The sequence below is a fragment of the Leptinotarsa decemlineata genome, unplaced genomic scaffold (genome assembly GCF_025532065.1).
Source record: "Leptinotarsa decemlineata unplaced genomic scaffold, Ldec_3_MD MMD2_tig00001393_RagTag_RagTag, whole genome shotgun sequence".
Taxonomy (NCBI): domain Eukaryota; kingdom Metazoa; phylum Arthropoda; class Insecta; order Coleoptera; family Chrysomelidae; genus Leptinotarsa; species Leptinotarsa decemlineata.
In genome coordinates, this window is record NW_027412562.1 from 2,184,583 (window position 1) to 2,201,189 (window position 16,607).

At 32.5% G+C, this 16,607-nt stretch overlaps 1 protein-coding gene across 3 annotated transcripts in view; it reads left to right on the forward strand.

Annotated features, from left to right (window-relative positions):
• The window catches only part of LOC111515167 (transcription factor hamlet), a 300,593-nt gene that overhangs the window by 192,764 nt on the left and 91,222 nt on the right, over nt 1-16,607 (forward strand). The window contains exon 1 of one of the 3 annotated variants that reach the window (XM_074176083.1): nt 333-492. The exons of the other annotated variants lie outside the window; for them this stretch is intronic. Coding sequence (XP_074032184.1) covers nt 471-492 — 22 coding nt within the window. The 5' untranslated portion in view covers nt 333-470. Of the gene's footprint in view, nt 1-332; nt 493-16,607 lie in introns of those variants that run through there. 3 annotated transcript variants of the gene reach the window in all.

Consider the following 16,607-nt stretch of genomic DNA (forward strand, 5'->3'; position numbering starts at 1 on the left):
CTCAAACTTGAAAAATCAAAAGAAATTTCCGTGATCATCCCACCCCCAGCCTAAAGGCAGGTCCATGTCAGGCACGTGCAACGTTTATCTTTAAAAAAGGCCGGAATGGCTGCAAACAAAACAAACCGAAAACAGCTTAATAGAGTTATCAACGTCAATGAGATAATGCTTTTCACCCTGCAGACTATCCGCAGATATGTCCGGGTGGAGGAGTGGGGAACGCTATCCTGAGGGATAGCCCGTCCCATTTCGCCCCTCCCCAAACACGCCCCTGTCAAGGGAGCCCAATTTCCAGGAGCATCCCGATTGCAGTGCCGAAAGAGATTTCGAACATTGCATGTTAACTGTTGCGTAACGAAGTTTGAGATCTGTGTTTGGGAGAGTGGTGATTTTCGTGAATTTCGGCCATCAGGAACTGTTTGGTTTTTAGTGATATCGTTTCATGGACTGTTGTCGTTTGTTGGTTCTGAATGTTGAATAAAATTATGACAGGTATGTTTTCTGTAACAATTTTCCGTGGCGGTAACAACAATTGCCGATTCTTTTGTGTCAGAACTTCAGAGGCATTGTGTAAATGCATTTTGTGAATTTCTGTGTCACCGAAACGAAAATTTAAACGCAATAATATTTTTTAATGTTGAAAAATATACCTCTGGCTATATATTTCATTTTCACAAATTGTTTTTGGAATTTTAATTGATGAATTACCAAATAAAAGTGACATTTCTGAATATTTGACAATTGTGAAAGGTAAAGTGGAACAGTGGGAACTGTTGGTTTCTTAATGATATCACTTTTTTTTGTCCTAAATTTTTAATGATATTATGATAATTATGTTTTCTGTAAAAATTTTTCGTGACCTAAACAACAAGTGTCGATGCGTTTGTGACAGGATCTAAGGACCTTTGTTTTTGTTCTTTGTCCTGTACTGATATCCTTCAACTATTTATCTTTTTGTGAATTTGAGAGTCTTTCAATTAGAAATTTGGGCACAATATTAAAAGTAACCTTTTATAAGTAACGGTTATTGAATTGTTGAAAATTCCTCAGCTGTTTAGGAACTGTAGTTATTGAAATTATTGACATTATTGATAATGATGGTTTCTATCAATGTACTCCTGACTAATACAGTAATTTTTATTTTGAGATAGATTTTTGAGAAAGACATTTACAATATTTTCAAAATGTAGCGGAGGTGTCAAAACTTCAGAAGAAAAGTTCTAACAAATGAATAGTATTTTTTGAACTGGTGTGGTGAAGTTCGTCGAGAACTCTACTTGTTCGTTATGGACGTTTCGGATTTTAAAAGTCCATCGTCAGGGATCTACAACGAGAAGAAATTCTAGTAGGTTTTAAATTTCATATATCCAGGTATTATTTTTCGTTTTAGAATCCTGATCAATCAACTTATTGAAATTCAAAAACATCGGCAATTGAAGAGTATCGATTCCCTCCGAAACTAGTTCCTTAATGAATCAAGTAGTATTTTTTTCCATCAGTATAATAATAAATAATAGTTTTTTCCTATTTTTCTTATTCCTTTTAATTTAAATCAATTTGAGAAAATCACAATGACCAGATGTCGAATTATTATACTTTCGAAGGAAATTCCTATTATTGAACAATTAGTACTGGGTTGAAACCACGATAAATATTAACAAGAGTAAATAATAATAAAAATAAAACGTCATTATTCACCTGAAGTGAGAACATACAGAACATACATATACTAAAAAACTGAGGTGAATGGGAGGAGTGTCATCAAAGTTGTTTTTGAACTCAACCTTCGAGAAAAAAAGATAAAAATTAAATACGAAATGAGTAATGAAACCTACAGTACGTACATTTTTAAAAAACAAATATTATTCTGTCACCAAATCTTTTGCATAAAAGAATGAGCCACGGTCAGCATGAAAAAAAGAACTACTCAAATATGTTCTTCGAATCTTTTTTTTAAGTTTTTCAACATGTAAGATCTGAATTCAATGGGCAGGAGATTGTAGAATTTAGCTGCGTTGTATGAGAAGCTACGAGTAAAAACAGAAGATCTGTATTCAGGAATGACCAGTAACGACCTGTTTCTAGTGGAAAAACTGTTAATATTCGAGAGAGAATTCAAACTTTTTCATTAAATAATGTGGCTTTTAAAAAGTTTGTGGGGATCAAATAGTGAGGTGTAGTTTTGGAAATTGCTGTGGATCTTCATCAAGTAAGGGCCGAATCGATTAGAAAAATAATGTGGCATTCCGGTATTCAAGGCCTTGTGGATATTTGTAAATAGGGGCAATGTCCTGAGTTTCTGTAGTTTTAGTGAAGCATATTTATCTTCAATATTTGTCGTTTTAGGTACTTTGATGTAATATGGTAATTCTGTTGTTTGTCGTTCTGAGGGGAACTTTAATTAAATAAAAAATAACAGCAAAATATCTCACAATAGGTATATATGATCATACAATCTTTATATATTATTCTATTCTGTTTCCATTAATTATAAAAAAAAAACATATCTGAATAATAATTCATTGCGATCATCACTGAACAGTTCACAAAACCACAACACGTGTTTTATTATACAATAGCTTATCGACGATTGTTTATACACAAAACGTCTGAAGGGGTGACCACATAAGTTATTCATCAACAACGGGATATTCCGATTCAATATCAGAAAACGTCAAATATATGAATATAAACACAATTAAAATAACAATTTTGAATACACGTTTCAAATTATAAAAAAATACCAACTGAAAAATGATGTACCGTTTTTGTTCGATGAGTCGCTTGTAGCGAACAAAATATTATTTTACTAGATACTAGATAAAGTTCAATAGACTTATTTTTTTCAAAATGAATCTTGCCATGGAATCGTCCATGTTCTCGAAATGTGCACTACGAGATTATCAGTTAGTTATTTCATTTACATATACCTAATTACCTGTTCCACTGATAAAAACGTAAATTCAACTACCTGGTATGATTATTCGAACCTATGGACTTGTTTGCGATATTTCCTTGATTCAATGACAAACACAGAAAAAATTTAGAGCCCACGTATTGAACCTTGAAGAACGCCTTGCGTATTGGTGGCTGGTGTTGTCAAATATAACAGGGTGGAGCTGTTGAAAGCTCTTGAAAATTGATTGCAATCGCGGAATACTGTGTCTTAATTTCGAAAAAGCCATTTCAGTAGTGATTGTCGAAGGTAATCAGTTCATGAACTCACATTTCCTTCACTGATTCCATAATCGTTCAGACTATTATTGAATTGAACCATTTATTGGTTCAATTATGTTATGATGATACATTTCGAACAAAGGAATTGAAAAACAATTACGCTTTCTTCCATGCAAATTCAGAACAGAGATTCAACAGTATTTATATAAATGTTTCTCAGATGTTTGAGACGAGAAATTGTCAACAGGTGAAGCCTTTTTGAAAAAGGGTGCAATGAATAGTTGGACCTTTATTATTTCTGGATCTATTCATCATTCATGCATCAATCAGGTAAATTGCAGACTTGTTTTTGTTACATATACGGCTTCGATATCTTCTAGCTTTGAAATGTAAACGAATTAACAGAAACATTTCATTCGGGTTACGAAACCATCAAGGAAATGTTTGTCTAATTTTCTTGTAAGGCAAATAACCTTTTTCTCTCCAGTACTGTTCAATGGTTGTTCCATCTCCTATTCAGTGAATCTGAAAGACGTTTATTTCTCAAATTTGAAGATTTCAAAACAACCCTTATAGATAGATAGATAGATAGATTTATTGAAGCTTTCAATTTAAACAATTGATAAAACTCAAGTCATAAAAATGAATACATTAACAATACAAATGTCAGTTAATATTAATATAAATAAAAGCACGTGGTATAGGTAAATACAATAATTATATTAAAATGACAGGAACAAATGAGTAAATATCACATAAAGATTTATGAGTAGAATGTAATACTGAAGGAAGCTTAAATTTGATACAGACTGAAAATGGTTATTTGTCCATGAATTCTTGTAATGAATATGGCTCAATGTCACACGACAGATCGAAAACACGTTTTTTAAAAATTTGTTTTGTCCGATCTTCTTTGATAATCAAGGGTAAATGGTTGTAGAATTTAATTGATGCGTAATGCGGCCCATGCTCTGTGTTTTTCAATCTATGTTTAGGAACAATATAATTGGATTTCTGTCGGGTGGAATACTCATGTCTATATTTGTCATCTTCAAAATTCGATTTGTTCTCGTTTACAAAAAGTACAGAAACATAAATATATATAGCATATATAGTAAGCATTTTGTTACCCTTGAAGGTACCACGACAAGTATCTGTGTAATTCATATTGAACATTGTTTTCAATATACGTTTCTGCATTATGAAAATACGTTCCAGTTGTGTACTCCCTCCCCATACTAATATCTCATATTTCAGCAGAGGATAAACAGTCCCATAATATGCCGTTTTCAGTGCATCGATTTTCAAGTGACGTCTCAACACTCAAATTGCATAACACTTATTTGCTAGTTTTTTTGCAAGATAGTCAAGATGTACCTCATAATTCAGTTTATCATCTATATAAATTCCTAACAGTTTTGTACTCGTTGAAATATCTAGTCTTTCACTACAGAGCTGAAAATACTCCGGAATACAAATATTCATGTGAACAGTTTTAAACAAAATGCAGTCTGTTTTAGATGTGTTCAACAATAACTTATTGGTATTGAAATATGTGGATGCTATAGAAATGCTATTTGAAATGGATTTTTCCAAGTTGAGGTTCCTGTTCACTGGTACCACAACTTTAGTACTTGATTTTTTGTAAATTTCAGAGAAATCATTTATATATATAATAAATAGTAAAGGTCCAGGTACACTTCCCTGTGGTACGCCTTTTTCTATTTCAGTGAAGTCTGAGAAAAATTCAGTATTTCGTTGCCTAAAATATACTTTTTGCTTCCTGTTACTCAAATACGATTTCAAGAGATTCAAGACATTTCCTCTTATTCCGTAATTGAAAAGCTTTCGAAGTACCTACGAGTACCTATATACTGTTGATATCTTCGACAAAGTACAGAAGCTGACAAAAAAATTATCAATGATGATGGTGTGAAAGAAAGGATTGATTTAGGTAATTTCTGGGGTCATTCTCAATATTTCATAATGTATACCTAGATTTTAATAATCTGTCTCTAATGTATGTCGTTTTCTGTTTGGCCCATTACCAAATATTGGATTATACTTAATTATTATTTGGGGCATCATCCGTCATACTTCGAAACATATTCAATTATTAAAATAACTAATAAGCAACAGCTTCAATCATTGTAACTTTGTGAAGTATGCTTTGTTGTTAAGTCAGACCCGAATACTTTATTCAATAACTCATTTCGATTTTATTAACACAATTTCCGATTTCAAAAACATTTCTATTGGAATAAAAAATATGTAAAGTATTTCAGGCTCGCTTCCAAATTGACATAATGTTGTTCAAACTATCACTTGATAACTTTGTTTTCAAGAGAAATAAAGTTGACTCATGTTATTGTATAATTTCCTAGGCAATAAACACTAATAAGACAGCAATAACAGTAATAAAATTAAAAGTTGGTTACGTTATAGAACATTCTTCTAGAAATATAGACATACAAATAAATAAAATGCCAAGAAACCATAAATGTCACCTTGCAACTATATATGCAGAGTGTGACTGGAAGTAAAAACAAAGACACTCTGACAATATATAATAACCCATCATTATTTTGAAACATGATTCTCAGATCTCAGATGATGTACGATCGAGGAACCGCATACTGCATGGATCTTCGCGAAGTCGCTATTCTTCTGACACGTTCTTCCTACAGAACACTATTCTTTCAGTTTTGAGAAACACTGTTTCGATGAAGAGACACAAAAGCGTGAAATTTTGCGTCAAAGCACACCTCCTAACTATTGTATCCTTCCTTTATTCTGAAACGCACATGAGTGAAGGTGACTGACTTCAGTGGTATTCCATACGAGCTCACAGATCATTTTGGGGTGGTACTTCGGAATACATATTGTTTTTCACTAATATTAATGATCTCTTCTGAAAATCAAGCTAAAGTTTTCTAGTTTTTGCACCATTTCTTTCCTTTTTTTGGAGTATAACTTCAAGCGCGCTTTACTTGAGGAGAGAGCTAGTGAATGCACCACGAGAGCGTTACGAAAAGTGTGATCGGGCGAGGCGAACGGAAGTTGAGAGGGAGGCATAAGTTAGTAACGTAAAAAGAGAGAGAATTGCGTTTCATATATTATTGTAGGGACAAAAGAGAGAGGTGCGAGCACACTTTTAGGGTCGAGCAGACTCTGTAGAATTGGGAGAAAACTATTGCTTTGGTCTCACAGTCAACCATAGGAATTACTAGATAATGCAAATAACGAAAATAACAAATAAAAATGAAAAATCTATTCAAAAATGTCAATTCATCAATGAAAACCCATAATAAATTTAAATATTTGTAGAAAAGTATTATATGTATGTGTATAATCATACTCGCTTTTTTTCTTTATTTCTATTACTGATAGTTTTCAATTCAATTGGCCATTTTATCTCAAATTAAATTTACCAAGCGATATGTTGTTGTGTAATTTTTCCATGAATAGTAAGAAAAATGTATTTTTATCTCTTCAGTCTTTTGAATGTGATTTCTAAAGTTGTTCTTTTATATGTTCATTGTGATAAATGAAACATGATCCAATCGTTTTAGAAATACTTCAATCACAACCTCATAACTAACTGAAGAATTAAAAGGTGAGATCTATAGACATGTGTTTGAACACATAAATCTGTTTAAAAAAACTGTTTTTCCGTTAATCAGCTGCCGTCCCCATACGAACGACAACTCTCAGAAGTTAAGAAACTTGAGCGAGCTAAGAACTAACGAGGTCTTACCTTTCAACGTGTGATTCCTAACACCCATTTCTGGAGAATAATTTATTGTGGACAACTCCCTATTTTCTATTCAATTCAGTGTTATTTTTAATTTCTTTTATTTACCACATGGAAGATAACAAACTGGATATTGACTTATTTGGATCTGTCTTGATATTATTAAAATAATATAATAATATTGATTATTGATTGATTATGAATTGATGAGTTTTTCTGGATTTTCTTAGTTTCACAAGTGATAACAAGTATGAAAATAAATCTTTCGAAATAAAATCTTGAAACACTCATCTTCCCCAACGTACCTACAAAGTAGTCTGTGGTAAATGCCTACCAGATGCTTGCAGATGATTCTCATTCATCCAGCTGCAGGACCATGCTGAAATCAGTCGATAAGGTCATCTAAAGACCTGTTTCAAGGTATTACCTCTCGTCAGTGCAGGAAAGATACAACCAAACTCGACATATATTGTTTCATATACTGTTAAAAAAAGGGTGAATTTTAATATCAATCTGTTCATCAATTTCTATTTTGTACCCTTCAAAATATTTCCTCAGATAGAATACAGCACCGCAAATGCCATAAAATGAAAATAGTTAGTAAGTTTTATTTTAACACTCATATCATAAATAGCTATTTTCCGGTTATTTTTCATCTTGATCGAAAACGAGTATGATGCTAATGCCAATTTTCGAATGAAGCTATTTGAAAAAAATCCTTCCTGATGCGGACTTTACTAGTCACACTGTATATGGCATATTATAATGATGTACCTGTATTACGAAATTAAATTCAGTTGATGAAAGTGAATTCGGAAATCAAAAATATTTCCAAATAAAAATGTTAGATTTCAATAAAAACTAATTAGAAACGTCAGCATTTATGATTCATTCACCACTAGACAGCGATGCTTCGACCCGTCATTGGTCTCATCAGTGGTGCTAGACTAAACCACAAATGCTTTATTGGATTCAACTGTCTTTAAAGAACAAGCCTGAAATCCTCGTTTATCATTTATCGTGATAGTGCTACAATCAGGATGAGGTTGTCATTTCTTATCTCAGTGATTTGTTTTGTATCACCACAAAACCGCATGAATTGTTGCGGTTTTGTACGGAAAAATCTCAAATACTTTATGAATTCCCATCAAGTATCAGTCAATTCATAGTTACTTCATTATCAATATCCTCACATTCCAAATCCTGCATTCACTAATAGCCAGTAGGTGAAGTCGATGTTTCATTTTTAGAATGTAGTGTAAGTTTTTGGCGATGGAGGGAATACTAAAATATCTTCAATCATATATTACCCGTAAAAAATGAATATTTGTTTAATTCGGTCCAATAATAAGACCTAAGTGTCTTTGGAAGAAATGGAAATCAAGGAGAGCTGTGAATACAGTCCATTATTTTGGAACCAAAGGGTCTTAAATTTAAAATGCCATGTTTTTGGCAGAGATTTTTTTTGGAAAAAAGTTTCTACATCTCCAACTCTATTCATCTTTGTAATGAGTTTATCCTTCCGTTCAAAATTTTCCACATTTTTTGTATGAAATTGAAGAATTAGAAAGCCAAAACCTCTCTTTGCCAAGGGTTTTTTTGAGTTTTCCAAATATAGTTACCATTATGTCATAATGAACGGAAAACAGTCATCTTTGGTTGAAATTATATTAGAGGCAATGTTCAGTACAAGTTTCCTTAATAATTTGAAGATTGGGGCCAAAAATAACATATAAGTATCGCTGGTAAAACTAAAATTTGAGAACATTACAGAATAAACACAGATACTGCAAAGACTGCGAACTTTCTGGGACAAGTGATAGCATATCTCTCACGTAGGTAGTTCGGATAGTCAAATACGATATTCAAAGAGCATTACGTCTCAGTTTGGGATTATTAATTAAAATTAATAGATACCCTTGCGGTTTCTGTGGTCCTGAACTGCTCTAAAAAAACCGCGTTCAAGATATGATATTGTATCTGAGGATATCCGCCAGAGGTTCGTTTTTAATTCTATGGCAATTAGGCAGTTTATGTGAGTATTGATAAGCCAAATTGAATCGAATGTTGACGTCATTTGTTTATGTTATTATGAACTATTCACTCCCATGGAATGAATTGACTTTTTGAAAAAAATCAAATTCAGTTATCATTGTAATTGTTGTCTCTGATCTCTGAAAGAAACAGTTGAACAGTTGTTGAAGAAGAATATACTTTCTTTAATAGGCATTTCGGGAACTGTCTCTGTCTCCTTCTTCGACACCTCAATGGAAACTTTTCAAATTGAGTAACCATATTGGCATTGGATATGAAAAATTTCCAATGTTTTGAAATGACGTCATATCCTCCTCTCCTCTTCCCATTTCATTAATTTTTCACATCTCCATTTATCTCTAAAATATGCTCTGCCAGTCAAAATTTTCCTACCTATCGGTTTTTTATATTACTTTTATGTTCTGATTCTCTTATTTCAAGAGGTCTTTCAGTTTCGCCAATATACTTTCGACCCCATAAACATAGAACACTGTCAGCGAATTTTTTTCATTTTTTTATTTCTTTCACTTCTTAAATATGTTAGTTATGGTAATTTTAAGAGAAATTTCAATTATAATAAATGAATAATTTTGTCAAAACAGGTAGATTTTGGAGAAACAGTTATTTGTAGGTAATTTATAGACATGTCAATTATTTGCATTTAATGCCAAAACTCAATTGGATAAATGATTAATCCTAATAAATCTTAAAAAGACAGGTAGATTTTGATAAGGTAATTATTGGCATTTTAAGACAAATTTCAAATTGATAAATGATTAATTCTGTCAAAACAGGTAGGTTTTGAAAAAATGATGAACAGGTAATTTATAAATATGGTAATTATTGGCATTTTATGCCAAAACTCAATCAGACGAATGATTCATTCTGGTGAAATAGTTATATTTTGTTAAAGTAATTGTAATACAACCTTACTTCTGAAAAACAGGTAACTAACAAATTTGAAAATTATTGGCATTTCAAGACCAATTTCAATAAGATAAACGATTAAATCTGTCGAACCAGGTAGACATAAAAAAACGATTATATCTATGCCAAAACTCAATTGATAAATTTTAGCAAAACAGGTAAATTCTGAAGAAACAATAAAATGACAATTTTAGGCAGGTATTTTAAAATATGTTAATTATTGGCATTTTATTCCAAAACTCAATTAGATTAACGATTAGTTCTGGTAAAACAGTTATATTTTGAGAAAATAATTAAGATACAAATGCACTTCTTAAAAAATAGGTAATTAACAAATATATTGATTATTGGCATTTCAAAACAAATTTCGGAAATATAAATGATTGATTATGTTAAAACAGGTAGATTATGAAAAACCAATTCTAGGAAATCAGGTAATTTATGAATATATTAATTATTGTCATTTCATGCCAGAACTCAATTGGATAAGGGATTAGTTCTGGCAAAACAAGTAGATTAAATAAAAACGATCAGTTCTGGGAATACAGGTAATTTATAAATGAGTCACTTATGGGCATTTCATGTCAAAACTCAATTGGCTGAATAATAAGATTTGACAAAACAGGTACATTTTGAAGAAATAAAATGACAATATCATTTCTTGGAAAGCAGGTAATTTATAAATATATGTAATAATGACTTTTTATGCAAAAACTCAATTAGATGCCTGGTTAGTTCTGGTGAAACAGTTATAACTTGAAAAAAGACTCAAAATACAACCTCACTTCTGAGAAAACAGGTAATTAACAAATATGTTGATTATTGGCATTTCAAAACACATCAATGACATAAATAATTGATTCTGTGAAATCAGGTAGATTGTGAAAAAGCAATTTTTTCAGGTAATTTATTAATCTGGTAATTATTGTTATCTCATGTCAAAACTCAATGGGATAAATGATTATTTCCGGCAGAACAGGTAGATTTTGAAGAAACATAACAATATTACTTCTAGGAAGTAATATTTTGATTTTTATCCTTTATTTTTTGTATGTTATATGTCGTAGTCCATATTGAAGTTGTGGTTATAACACATCTAATGTAGCAACCAACAAAAAGTTATTCACTCACCCTTCTTGAACAAGTTTTCATAAAAAGTAATTTTCTATTGTAATTTTTTTTTCAAAATCTACCTGGGTCACCAGAACTAATCAATTTTCTAATTAGGATTTGTAATCTGTTGTTAAATAAAAGACATTGTAGAATAGTTCGATATATAATTATTATCATGGATAATACAGTGATATCATACCCAGGAAAAAGGACATCGACCCAAAACAAACTTCAATGTATCCCCTTTCTTTCTCTTTCAGTATTGAATAACGCACATTTTGCGTCTGATGAGAAACCACGACGCGCTGGAAGAGATCATTTTCAATTTTTTCAAATATAAACATACACATCTGAAAATCGCACGGAGGCACTTTTCGGTGAGGTTATTTGCAAATACAAGATAGTGTTCCAGGAAATGTCGCGGGGATATTTTTAGATATTATGACTTCGAAAACGTCGAGCTGCACGTCTAAACAATAAGGAGACCGATTCGAGGCACTTTATTTTGTAGTTGAGTTTCTGTTTTGGCGAAACACCTGAGAGGATTGAACTTGATATTTATGAAGAAACGGTATTCTAGCAGAGGGTACTTTAAAATACATAACGGGTCTTTTGGGTCTTGCTGGGCATTCTACTAATTTATATTTGTTTATCTGAAGATGAATCAGTGATTTCTCGTTGCTTATGGTGGACTGTAATTACCTGCCTTTGACAAATGTGTTAGAACATTGACACATGGGAAGTAGCAACGTTCTTCTGCAAGTGTTTACTTGGGCAATTTTGATTTATGGGTGTTTAAAAAGTATTATCTTTTACGTTAATGAAGACAGTTATGAACCACGTAATTTACACGAGGCTCACTTTTGAAGTTGTTATAATGACTAGAAAAAAAACTTTTGTAGAGAAAACTCTTTCATTACAGCTGATATTTCAAAACATGAAATGTTTCAACTGCTTTTTGAGCAGATGAAAATCGATCTCCACGTAAACAGAAGGATACAGACAATCATTTATACAGGGTGTTTATTAAACATGCGGCAAAAAATTATTCCTTGGACTATTTTAAGGATATTTTGTTCTTTGATGGTTTTTGATAGGGCGTTTTTTTTTTCGAAGATACGAGGCAAAAAATAATTCCGACAATAAAAATGTTGGAAATTTCAAAATCATTAACGTAGCCAAAATAAAAGTATAGCGTACTACACTGGACCTACGAAGTAATAAAAATTCATTAGTTTATACTACTCCAGTGAAAGATGTGAAAGATTTGGAAATCGAATAACTGATGGGTGTAACGCAATCAGAAACGATCCTGGTGTTTTTGAAAGAGTTCGGGAGTCAATGAGGAGAAGATTGGACTCTTGCATCCGAGCGGGGGGTAGTCATTGTCAACAGTTCTTGTAGATTAAGAAACATTACATGTAATATTTGGTTGTAAATTGTTATTGTCGAAGCTCTATTTCGCTCGGTATTTTCGAAAAAAGCGCCATATCAAAATATTCTTAGAATAGTCCGAGGAATAGTCCCTTAAGTTTTTGCCGCATGTTCAATAAACACCCTGTATGTTTTCTTCTTCTCATTGTCAATTGTATGTGAAAACTGATGTCATGAAGAATAACCACGAAACATTGAAGTTTGATTTTTTTAAATTTCGTTTACCACTTCTTGCAAACAAATTATTATATACCATTCAGCATTCACCAGTGTTTTTCAATCTCTTAACAGAAAGTTGGCAATATTTCCAGTGAAAATAAAAGAACAAATGATTATTTTCTTGAAAGTGCTTCGAAATATTCGTATAGTGAACAGTTATATAGTTTCCGCTTCATGTAAATGTATACTTGCTTCCTCACCTCACAAGTTGAATTTTATGCGCATTTCGTTACATCAAATCATATAACCCTTTTTTAAGCGTCGTTCAATCATGCGAAATTCATCTGAAGATCTTTCTCACAACGGGTAATGTTTCTCCTGACGAAAATCAAGTATTTTTCATAAAAGAGCTCTAAAACAATGCATTTTAAACTTATCATTTCAACTTTTTTCTCTAAAAGGAATGAAATAATGCATTCAATATTTAAAGGGATTCGTTTCTATTTCACCACTTGGCAACATCGGTCATAGCTAATAAAGGACAATGAATCTGTTACCTGTATGAGACAAACAAAGATGACATATTTCAGAAGCGTGCTGTTCTGTTTACTTATGTTCCGAATTCCGAGACATTCTGTTTCATATGACATTTTGTGCACCTAATCTGTCTTCTTCTATATAAATAAATAACAAAACAACTGTTGTTTATGTGGCTTGTGGAGGTGATATTGAACTATGATTTATATTTTGCCTCAATTGTTGATTTATAAAGATAATGTTTCTTTTTTAAAGTAGAATATCTAGGTACGTATAAATTATTTCAACTTGATAAAGGCGCTGTTGCCAATATGTGAATTAGAAACAAATCCCTTTAAAAATTAATCAATCTGAATACGTATCGAAGTGAATTTGAAAAACTCATGAATTACACTCAACTTTATTTTGTTCAAACTTGCATTTGCTGTAATAACCCGAATTGAGGAACATTTCCCACTGCAAAGGTTCAGGACGAGTTTATTTCATGCCCACCAATTTTTGAAGTTTACCCTGTCAAAAGACACTACTTGAAGTTCTTATTGGGAGTCACATGAGGCATGTATAGAAGAATCGTCAGATTGTTTAGTTCATTAAGCATCGGTAGATAATAACACTATCCTGAGGTGGGTTAAAGGGCACGACAGGAGTGAAGGTAATCGCATTGCCGACTCTTTAGCCAAGGAAGCGGCTGAACCAGTGGCACCTACGGCCTGATGACTTCGACAATTGCGGAACTATCCAAACGTTACAAACATGCTCAATCCCTAAAGAGATAGGATAAAATGAAAGGATGCAATCTTGCCAGGATCACCTTGGGCGACCCTGGGAAGCTGGTGCTGAAGAAATATCTGGCGATGACCAGGAAAAATCTACGCTTAACAGTAAGATTTGTGACTGACCTCTGTCAACTAAGGAAAGACCAGCACAGTGTGGGGCTAGTGGATGCAGGATGTGTGAACAGGAAGATGAAACTGTCAGGCATGTCCTATGCGAGTATCCGGAGTTATTGTCAATGAGAGAGTGTGTGTTCGGCGAGTCTTGGCCTACACCTGCCGATATAAAGGAGACGTCTTCTAGTGACCTGTCTACTTTCCTGAAAAGGAAAAGATGGACGATGACCTAGGAGAACAACTTTTCGGGAGGATGTACAGTAGGTCACATGTGGCCTAAGTTCTGTGAGTCTACACTCACCCTTCCTATTTTACAGATACATCATCAATAAGAGCGGTCCCAGAACAGCCCCCTAAGAATTCACATTTCTCTCAGTTCTGAGTCAATCATTAATTAGTGTATTTGACTGTGAAAATTGTAGATTGCGTCATGATGTCATTTCTACAAAGCTCTTGATTTTTTAGTTTTCCAAGAGAAAAACATCAGTTTGTTATTGTGAATGGAAAACAGTCAGCCTTGGTTGAAGTTACACATGGGGCATCTCAGGGTTCAATATTGGAGCCATGTTAATCTGTCATTCAATTCTACTAGGTAATTTATGCTGGTATATTCAACTTGTGAATTGTAAACTATTTGCAGATGATACTTCCTAGATGAAAATTGATAAAACGATTTGAAAAGACCAGTGGTTCAATACCTAGTAAAATGATAGTGAATTAGTATTGGTATTAGTATCGAAATGAATCAGTAAATGGTCAGTTTTATCATATTTTCAAAACGAAAGTAGAAGTCAACAACTTGAAAACTCATTATGAAAAAAATTGGGGATTGTCACCATACTATGTATGATTACATTTGAACTGAATTGGTCGCATCATATTAACCAGTTTCATAAAACTGGAACTGGCGTTATATTCCTGTTTCAAAAAATGGAATATTTTTCTTCTCTATCTTGTTGAATGTTCCAAAATGAAATATTTTGGGATCAACATACTTTCATAAATCATAGTCACATATATTATAAAATTTAATTTGGGAAATGACCAGTCATGCGAATGAAATACTCATTTTTCCAAAGGAGGAGAAAGTATAAAATTTTCCAATGTAAAATTTTTCTGTAGACGGTTCCTTATTCGAAACTTTCTTTTTTACTAGAACTTTGCCATCTATGTAACTCAGGAAAGTCTTAATCCAACCGAAATTTCTGAAAGAGTAATTTGGAAAGTGCTCTAACGTATTATTTCTTCTACATCACTGACTTATTTGCGTCACTTGAGAGTAAACCGCGTTAACTTCATCACAGAATTGTGTTATATTCCTATAACGTTGGAAATACATTATCAATACCATAATCAATAGAACGGAGAATTAGCTAAAGTTCGGTTATCTTCCTCCCTACAGACTAACAGATAAATCTGTGTCAGAATTCTAGAAGCCCTTTGAATGACCGGGACATGCGAAAAGCGGCATCTTTGGGATTGGATATATAGTCCTTCGCAAACAAGTCGGCAATGCAATACTAAAGGAAATCATTTTCGCTACAATAAAAGTTTGGCTTCGTGTATTGATAACGCTCATCATAAAATCCGGAAACAAATACAGAGAGAATTGACTTTTAGAAGGCGGATATCGCCGGCAGGTGAACTTGATTTGGCAAAGTGAATTTTTGTATTTTGCAGAATGAATGGCGCAAATTAAATGTTTTGAATTTTATTCAGATGTATACTGTATGATGATATTTCGTCGGCCGATCTATTGCTGTCTATAAAAATGTATTGGAGCTATTAATGATAAATGTGTGTGCATTCACGTATATGTACATGGATTGAGAGTCATTCAGAGACAACGAATCAACCTGAAAATTTCACAGTTTGCATAAATTATTATGATCTACACTCCTAAGAAATCTCATACGATGCGGCGTTGCCGCTTCTACTATAAAGTAGCGGCTATTTTGATTTTTCAAAAAGAACACCCTGTATATATTATCATATTATGATTTATCATCATTTTGTTAACAACTTCATGTACTATTTCCCGTTACTGCTTAGCTTGCACAAGTTTCGACTTTCGAAAGTTGTCAACTGATCGACGGAAAAACAATTTTGAACAGACAGAAAAGGTAAATTAATTTCGATTTTTTTACCAAACATGTACTTTTATAAATACTAAACATCTTGAACTCTCTAGTACTAAAACGATCAAATTCGAATTGGAGTGGAGTATTAACATGAGGATCTTCACTTCAAGTCATAATTTTCTTTGCTTCATACAGGGTTTTGAAAAAATGCAGATATTTTGATCACACATGAGAAAAATGAGTAAAAGTCACTTTTTCAAAAGTAACACATTCTTGAGCTATACATTCAATTCTATTCTATTCTGTTTTCTATTATATCCTTTTCCATTTTCTTTTCTATTCTATTCTATTCTATTCTATTCTATTCTATTCTATTCTATTCTATTCTATTCTATTCTATTCTATTCTATTCTATTCTATTCTATTCTATTCTATTCTATACTATACTATTCTATTCTATTCTATTCTATTCTATTCTATTCTATTCTATTCTATTCTATT